Source organism: Dendropsophus ebraccatus, chromosome 9 (genome assembly GCF_027789765.1).
Source record: "Dendropsophus ebraccatus isolate aDenEbr1 chromosome 9, aDenEbr1.pat, whole genome shotgun sequence".
Taxonomy (NCBI): Eukaryota; Metazoa; Chordata; class Amphibia; order Anura; family Hylidae; genus Dendropsophus; species Dendropsophus ebraccatus.
In genome coordinates, this window is record NC_091462.1 from 119,144,979 (window position 1) to 119,153,407 (window position 8,429).

The window sequence follows — 8,429 nt, forward strand, 5'->3', positions numbered from 1 at the left end:
ATCCTGTGTTCCATCTCTGCACTAACTAAGCCCCACCCTGACATCCTGTGTCCCATCTCTACATTAGCTAAGCCCCACCCTGACATCCTGTGTTCCATCTCTGCACTAACTAAGCCCCACCCTGACATCCTGTGTTCCATCTCTGCACTAACTAAGCCCCACCCTGATATCCTGTGTCCCATCTCACTCGCTAAGCCCCACCCTGACATCCTGTGTCCCATCTCACTCGCTAAGCCCCACCCTGACATCCTGTGTTCCATCTCTGCACTAACTAAGCCCCAATCCTTGCATCCTGTGTTCCATGTCTGCACTAGCTAAGCCCCACCCTGACATCCTGTGTTCCATCTCACTAGCTAAGCCCCATCCTGACATCCTGTGTTTTATCTCTGCACTAGCTAAGCCCCACCCGGACATCATGTGTCCCATCTCACTCGCTAAGCCCCATCCTGACATCCTGTGTTTTATCTCTGCACTAGCTAAGCCCCACCCTGACATCCTGTGTCCCATCTCTACATTAGCTAAGCCCCACCCTGACATCCTGTGTTCCATCTATGCACTAGCTAAGCCCCACCCTGATATCCTGTGTCCCATCTCACTAGCTAAGCCCACCCTGACATCCTGTGTCCCATCTCTACATTAGCTAAGCCCCACCCTGACATCCTGTGTTCCATCTATGCACTAGCTAAGCCCCACCCTGATATCCTGTGTCCCATCTCACTAGCTAAGCCCACCCTGACATCATGTGTCCCATCTCACTCGCTAAGCCCCATCCTGACATCCTGTGTTTTATCTCTGCACTAGCTAAGCCCCACCCTGACATCCTGTGTCCCATCTCTACATTAGCTAAGCCCCACCCTGACATCCTGTGTTCCATCTATGCACTAGCTAAGCCCCACCCTGATATCCTGTGTCCCATCTCACTAGCTAAGCCCCACCCTGACATCCTGTGTCCCATCTCACTAGCTAAGCCCCACCCTGACATCCTGTGTTCCATCTATGCACTAGCTAAGCCCCACCCTGATATCCTGTGTCCCATCTCACTAGCTAAGCCCACCCTGACATCCTGTGTTCCATCTCTACATTAGCTAAACCCCACCCTGACATCCTGTCTTCCATCTCTGCACTAGTTTGGAATTGACCATTGGACCATACAAACAGCCACGCCGCAGGACTCCCAAAATAACTCCAAGGCAGAATGTGGCGTTTTGCAGTGAGGAGGAGCTTGATAAAGGTGTCAGTCCGACACCGAAAGGAGTTGCTTATTTTTAAGCCCAGTGTGAATAAACGCCCAAGAAAGACACTCGTGAGGTCCTTGGAGTTATTTTGGGAGTCCTGCGCCATGGCTGTATGTATGGTCCAATGGTCAATTCCAAACTGCATTTTCATGCTTTGGAATCAAGACGGGTGCTGGGAGCAAAGAACCAGAGGCCAGGCAGCGGACAAGTGCTGTGCCTAAGGTTTGAACAACACCACCAGGTTAGTTTGTTCCACTTTCAAGTAATTTTCCCACTGATATTGTCCATGCTACACTATATTAGCGCCCCTCTTTGTCCATATATGTTTTTCGTCTGTCTATCTCTACACTAGCTAAGCCCCACCCTGACATCCTGTGTTCTATCTCTACTAGCCTAGGTAATAGGCTGTATCCCTGTTTTCCAGGCGGTACTCTAGCTTGCTCCACCTTCCCCACGGAACGGGAAGGCATCAGGAATCAAATGACAAAGGTTCGAGAAGGAACCTAAGATTTCCCGATGTTCGATCATCTCTAATAAGGAGTCGTTTCTGGTTAATGAAGTAATTTACAGACATATTACTAACTACTCAGACGTCACATGGAGGGGAGGGGTTAGAAATAACAGTGGCCATTGGATGTTCACGCTGTATTTTATATTGTGTTTATATAACATATTTTTATTTTTTATCCAACATTTTAATTTAAAAACAAAACATTAAAAATACAGGTAAAAGATAGGGATCGATGGAGAAACATCCAACTCCTCACACTAAAACCCAAGCTTGTCCTCCACTCTCTGAAGGTTTCTAAACTTTAAGGTGAATCTATCCCCAGTAAACCCCCCCCAATCCCTCTAGTGCACCATCATCTTCTCCCAATTAGATTTATTCCATAGCATCCAGTCAATGTCATTAAGAATTATTCCCAGTGTAAAGAAGCCCAAGGACTCTTGCAGTGGATGATATGAGGACACAAAGCCCCCATCTTAGATTGTATGAGCAGCGACATCTACAGAAGATCTGGGCTTATTCTCAAACATGGTGGATGAACACTCCTCCATACACTGTGTGTGCGATGACCGTGAAGAACTGAGATTCATTGATGAAGGCCAATGCCCATGAGAAGTGAAGCTTTTTCAGACTATCGATTTCCCTGCCCCCGGGTAGTAACTTGGAGACCATGAGAAGTGGTCCCAACTGTAAATGTTTCTGGACCTTGTATAACGTCTCAGCTTTGGGAGGTGACAATGTGCGGTGGTGGTGGGAACACTGATTATTGTTTTCTATTTCTGATTTCTATATTATTACCAGTTGTGTTTCTGTCTTCTGCTCCATTGATTTGTAGGACTTCAGTGTGTATTGACTTTGTCTGTTATTGTTGGTTCAATAAACTATGTGTTATAAAATTAAGCACTCCTGCTCCCTGCTCTCCCGGTCGGCGCACGCGTCTCTGCCTCCTAGGAAGCGCGCAAACCGACTGTCACAGATTTAATTTGTTAGTGCACCAATCACCGGCCCCTATAAGTAAAGCACCTGTCCTGACATATCCTGTTGGAGCCTCTGCATGCTTCCCTTAGCGCGTAGTCCCAGCTCTCTGTATTCCGGCCCGTTGTTCCTGCCAATGGTTCCTGCCCGTGCTTCCAGCCATGTTCCTGCTGCTTGTGGTTCCAGCCATGATTCCTGCTTCATTCCTGCTGTCTGCCTACATATCTCCAGCTGCACCTCACTCGCAGCCGTTAGAAAGCCTAGCCAGGGGTAGCAGGGTCGCCTGCCACAGCAAGTCCATCCAGCCTTGTGGCAGGCTCTGGTGAAGACCAGTGGCCCCTTAGACTTCGCTCCCTGGTGAGGCTTACACCATCGCTAGCAGTGGTACAGCGGATCCGTGACTCTAGACGTTACACGTGTCAGCAACCCCTCGCGCATAAGGTGGAAAATACTAATTTTGGTGGCTCTGTATTCCTCATCTCCTTTGTAGAAAAAAAGTAATGAATTATGATCATGATTATCTATGTCTTTTAGCTTTCTCTAACATCCGGATGGGATATTTTCTGGCTTTTAGTTTCTGATCTTTGTTGACCATTTCATTCTTGTAGTCGCCCTCCCTGTAGCATGCTGTCTTGCTCCGCAGATCTTCTCTTTTGGGAAGGGCTGCTGCCGTGTGTAGAGAGTGGCGACTTTCTGCATGTAAAATATTATTACATTGATTTCCGATAAATAGTGGTCACCACCTTCCCTTCTTCTACATCACCCTGTTATTTTAAGTCAAGAAAATCAATAGTCTCCTTATCCCCCGAACTGGTGAATTTAAGATTCAGGCTGTTATATTTAACATATTCCGGGAATGTGGTTACGGATGGTACATCATGACCCCAAACAAACAGTAGGTCATCGATGTACCGTCCATACCAAACAATATTCTCCTTAAAGGGATTACAATCTGAAAATATGAATTGTTCTTATGTACAAATTAGCTAGGGTTGGTGAGAAACAAGACCCCATGGGGGCACCAGTCACGTACAAGTAATAATCATTGCCAATAAGAAAATAAGAAGATATTCAGTGGAAAGAAGGATAAATTCATTAATTTCAGGGGAATATAAATTGGATTTTTCCTAATAGTATTTCAAAGCGATTAACGCTCCTCCATGGGGCTATATGGGGATACAAGCCTACCACATCACAGGAAATCCACCTGTAGCCCTCTTTCCAAACAAAGGTACTCATGGATTTCAATTCTTCTCTTCTGTCTTTCAGATGGAGGCAATGGAGTTTTGAACGATAGGCTGCAAAGGGGAGTCAATCCAAAAGATCAACTTTTTGGACATTGATCCCACACTAGAGATTACAGGAGGTAAGGGAGGAGGGAAACAGTCCTAGTGCGCTTTTGGAAGACAATGGAATATCGGGGTGACTGGGTGTTTCCTAACAAGATGTTTGACATTCTAGTCAGTGACAACACCCAGTGCTTTGACCTCCTCCAAAAGTGCATCAAGGGCCCTCCGACAAACTCTGGATTATTTTCTAATTTCTTCTATGTGCTAGTGTCTCCCAGTGTAGCCATAACCCCCCTTCACTTTAATGGGATACAAGTCTGCGTTCGCCGTGACCCTAGCTGGAAGGGATATATTTGACATATTGCTATGAGAAGATTCAGCTTCTAAATCTCTAAAACACGCTAGAGACATTTTTATAGATATTTGCCTATTCTCCAACAGGACGAAAAATTAAATGATATATTGAAAGAAGAACGTGGAACCTAAGGGGGAATTACCACTGGCAATTTCACCCAAATCACTTATAATAGAAAGACATGGTTCTGACAAACTTTTTTTTTTTGGGGAGGGGGGGGGGAGGGGGGGGGGGGCATGCTGCAATATGTGTAAGAGGGAAAGAAAAACAAAAGAATTTTGGGATCAGGATAAGACAAAATGCCACAGAACAAAGTCTTTTAATAATTGTAATTCCGATCATGTTGTGTACTGTATAGAGTGTTAATACTGTGAAAACTCGATGTAGGATGCACAACGAGGAAATTCTAAGTGAGAATTGCGTAGCACCTATAAGATATAACAAGAAGAAGTCACAATATGTCAGGAGAAGCTCGTCATGTTGTGGATGTTCACGATGGCAGCGCTTAGGGGGGGATTTATCAAGCCAAAAAGGTGTATTTTTTTGTGGAAAAGGCCAGATGTGAATACATTTATTTGCAAATGGCTGTTTTGTGAATAAATATTTGCATCTGGTCATTTTCCACCTGGTGAGCCAGGGGGACGGGGAGGGGGTGGAACGGGGGGTGCTTAATTTATCATTTTTCTCGCCGAACAATGATCAGGAAACCTAAACCAGCTCTGAGCTGGCGTAGGTTTCCTTGGCGCACACACTAGTGCATGGTGGAGTATTGGTGGGGGGATGGAGAGGATAAAGAGGAGACATCTCCCACTGAGGACAGCTTGTCCGTGTCTCTGGGCACTGTGGCTCACATGAGCACCTACATGCTGCTGTGTCTGCGCAATTATTGCCGAGTTGCCCACATTCTCACCAGTGCTGATTACTGGGTGGCCACCCTGCTGGATCCCCGGTACAAGGACAATATTCTGTCCTTAATTCCCTCAGTAGAGCGTGATAAAAAAAAAGTGAGAGTACAAGCAGAAGCTGGTACAGGCACTACTGTTGGAGTTGCCATCTGTTCCCAAAGAGGGCTCAGTGGAGGCACAAGGCCGAGGAGGAGGAAGTTACCAACACAGACTAAATAGCACTGTCCAAACGTCGCCCTCTATGCCTGGAAGGTGCTGGCCTGCCCTGCTGCAAATGTGCTTCTTGACTGGGTGTTTTGTGCAGTAATCCCCCCTCCCCCCAATAATGGTCTGAGAGATATGGCTGCCTATGTTTAAATTAATATGTATAAGTAGGAGGGGACGTATAAGCAAGTGGGAGGACAGTCCATTGAGGGACCCCCAGAGCACCAAACTGACTAATTTATATCTTTATTTCATCTATAACTGCTCAAAAAATGATGTCACATAGGGAAGTAAAAAGACCTGCTCCGGAATTACGGGTGGGTTCACACTGAGGAATTCAGTTGACATGTCAGTTCTTTCGGCAGAATCAGCCGGCCCATAGAATGGCGACTATAGAGCCGGCGGAAAGGCGCGCGTCTGTGAGTACGTACAGCCAGCGGAATTTTGCTGAGTTTATCCGCGAGAATTCCTCAGTGTGAACCCACCCTACCAGCTCTGTCACTACAGGTACAAAACAGCGGGTTCTTATGTACAAACCTGCTGATAATTTCCCTTTAAAACCATACATACTTTCCTCCACTCCCCACTGTCACCTAAAGACACAAATCAGGCCTGGGGCCTGTCAGCACATGATCATCTCACCATCTACATCTATGGGCAGATCCACATTGGTATTCCAGTTCTCCGGGACGGCAATATTATCAGCTACTTTAGTAAAAGTTACTGTGTCCCAACCATAGTGGGCAACCTATCCACCTAAATGGCTAATTCTTATATCTACCTGGTGGGTAAATTTACCAGTCTTGGTCCTGATGGTGGATCTGATGGACACTCAGACACAACTAAAAGAACAGCTAAGAGACTGACCCTTGCAACTCCTTCATGAACCACACTTTCCTCCAGTAATCTCTCCAGTGTTTTCATGTTCTGCTCATGTCTGGGTTTAGGTAATAAGATAATACACCGCAGAAATTTCCATTTTCCACCTTCTACAGTATCATAGAGGAGACATGGATCTCCTGGACATTTGCATCGGTGACATCATCCCCGAGGTGAAGCCATTTATCATCATTACGCTGCCCTCAGCCTCACGTATGTACGCAGCAGACATGGCAGGGACAATGTCAGCTGTACAGGTATTCTTGGTCACCATGATGGTCATCACCTGGATCTCAGGGGTCGCTCTCAGCTCCTCTGTAGTCATGGTCTATATCACTGAATGGAAGAAGAAGCGACAGATCAGTGTCTGTGATCGAATCTTCACCTTCATGGCTCTCACCAACCTTCTCCGACAGTCCTCCATCTCCATCAATGTTCTGACGTATCTGTTCTGGCTTCCACAGTTAGAGACTGACCGCGGTTTGATTATGATATGCGCTGTGATTTTTTCCTATTTAATCTATGACAATACCTGGCACTCGGCTTGGCTGGCCGGTTACTATTGTGTGATGCTGGTGAACTCTTCGCGTAGGTGCTTTGTTCTGCTGAAGCACCAGTTGTCTTCTTCAATGACTCAGCTGCTCATCGCAACGTCTGCAGCTTCGTTCCTAATTAACATTCCATATATGTGGACAGTGACTGTTACATTTCCTCATGATAATTCCTCAATGCCCAGAGAATTTACCTTCCAGAAGAACGAGCTCTTCATGGTTTTTAATGTTCTGTTTGGCTGCTGCCTCCCGTTTGTGGTGACTCTGGTGTGTATTGGGCTCAGTGTGGGCGCTCTGCTGCTGCACATATGGAGGATCAGGAGCAGCTCTTCTCAGTTCACATCTCCTCCTCAGCTTCAGGGTCATGTCCGAGCCGTCAGGACAATGATCCTTCATGTTTTCTTGAATGTGGCCCTCTATGTTCTAGTCATTGAAATGTTATCTCCTCCAGTCGGTGACATTTGGGAAGCTACTTTCTGGTCAGCCTTTATGGCTCATCCCTCTATACAAATCACCACAGTTATCATGGGAAGCACCAAATTAAAGAAAATAATTACTTTATGGGGACAAGGCAAAGCATAGGACTAGACCAGAGTAGTAAAAGGTGATCTGTCCATTAGAGGCATCCAGTCTCCTCAAAAGGTTCACGTTATTATAGGAGATGAGGTTCGAGAATAACCTCCCCCCACCTACTTGTCCTCCCCAATCGTTTCCTTCCTTTTCCTCTCAGTAATTTCTTGTTAAAAACAATCTCCTCCAAACCCCACTCAGTGCTGCTCCCGAGGGTCTTAGACTAGTTGAGGGTGCTCTTTGTGGCAGGATGGGTCTTAACGTTGAAGTTGTAACTTTTAGATTATATTTGTGCTCTAAAACATTTTATTTTTTAATAAATAAAATTGTATATAAGTAATGACAGTGTTTCCTCTATTACTTTTAAAAACCTACAGGGCTTGGCCCCTGTGGCCAGGTGCCTAATGCAGTAACCCAGGGGGGCCAGGTGGGGATTAGCAGGCATCGCTGAGGCACTTATCACGGTGGCCAGGAGTTGTATGTGCCCTCCCCTGGATGGACCAACACACACTTTTTAGCTAATACAGGTAAGGGTGTGGTGGGAGAGAAACGACAGAGTCCGTGACAGTACACAGTAACAGTGTCTTTAAATCAATAAGGTGCAAACAATACAGGAAATCTCGAGCTGGGTACTTGGAATATTACTGTTAGACTTTGAATACTTTATAAATTGCAGTTTCTCGCTGGCAGATATAGTTTTATAAAGTCTCGGAATACTTCAGGTTACTTGACTGTAGTGACTTGAATAACCGTAGTGACTTTGCTGACTTAAGTAACTTGCGGAGGTGACGATGAGCTGCAGATGTTGTTGCTGGGGCCCTATCCAGACCCTAGAGAACTCAGCTGTACAGGTATGAACATCCGCCTACTGCTGTCTGTGGCCACAGAGTGACACAAGAACAGGAACATAGGATTAGCTAAACAAACAGGGGCAAACATAAAAAAATTACACGTACAT

At 45.8% G+C, this 8,429-nt stretch overlaps 1 protein-coding gene across 1 annotated transcript; it reads left to right on the top strand.

The window, feature by feature from the left end:
* Positions 1–6,481: 6,481 nt before the first annotated feature.
* Positions 6,482–7,483, top strand: LOC138801944 (taste receptor type 2 member 9-like). Its single transcript, XM_069985039.1, has one exon. It carries the CDS (start codon positions 6,482–6,484, stop codon positions 7,481–7,483), a length of 1,002 nt encoding a protein of 333 aa, XP_069841140.1.
* Positions 7,484–8,429: the final 946 nt, after the last annotated feature.

Coding starts and splice junctions, on each gene's coding strand:
- LOC138801944 (XM_069985039.1), top strand. CDS start 6,482: ATGGATCTCCTGGACATTTGCATCGGTGACATCATCCCCGAGGTGAAG.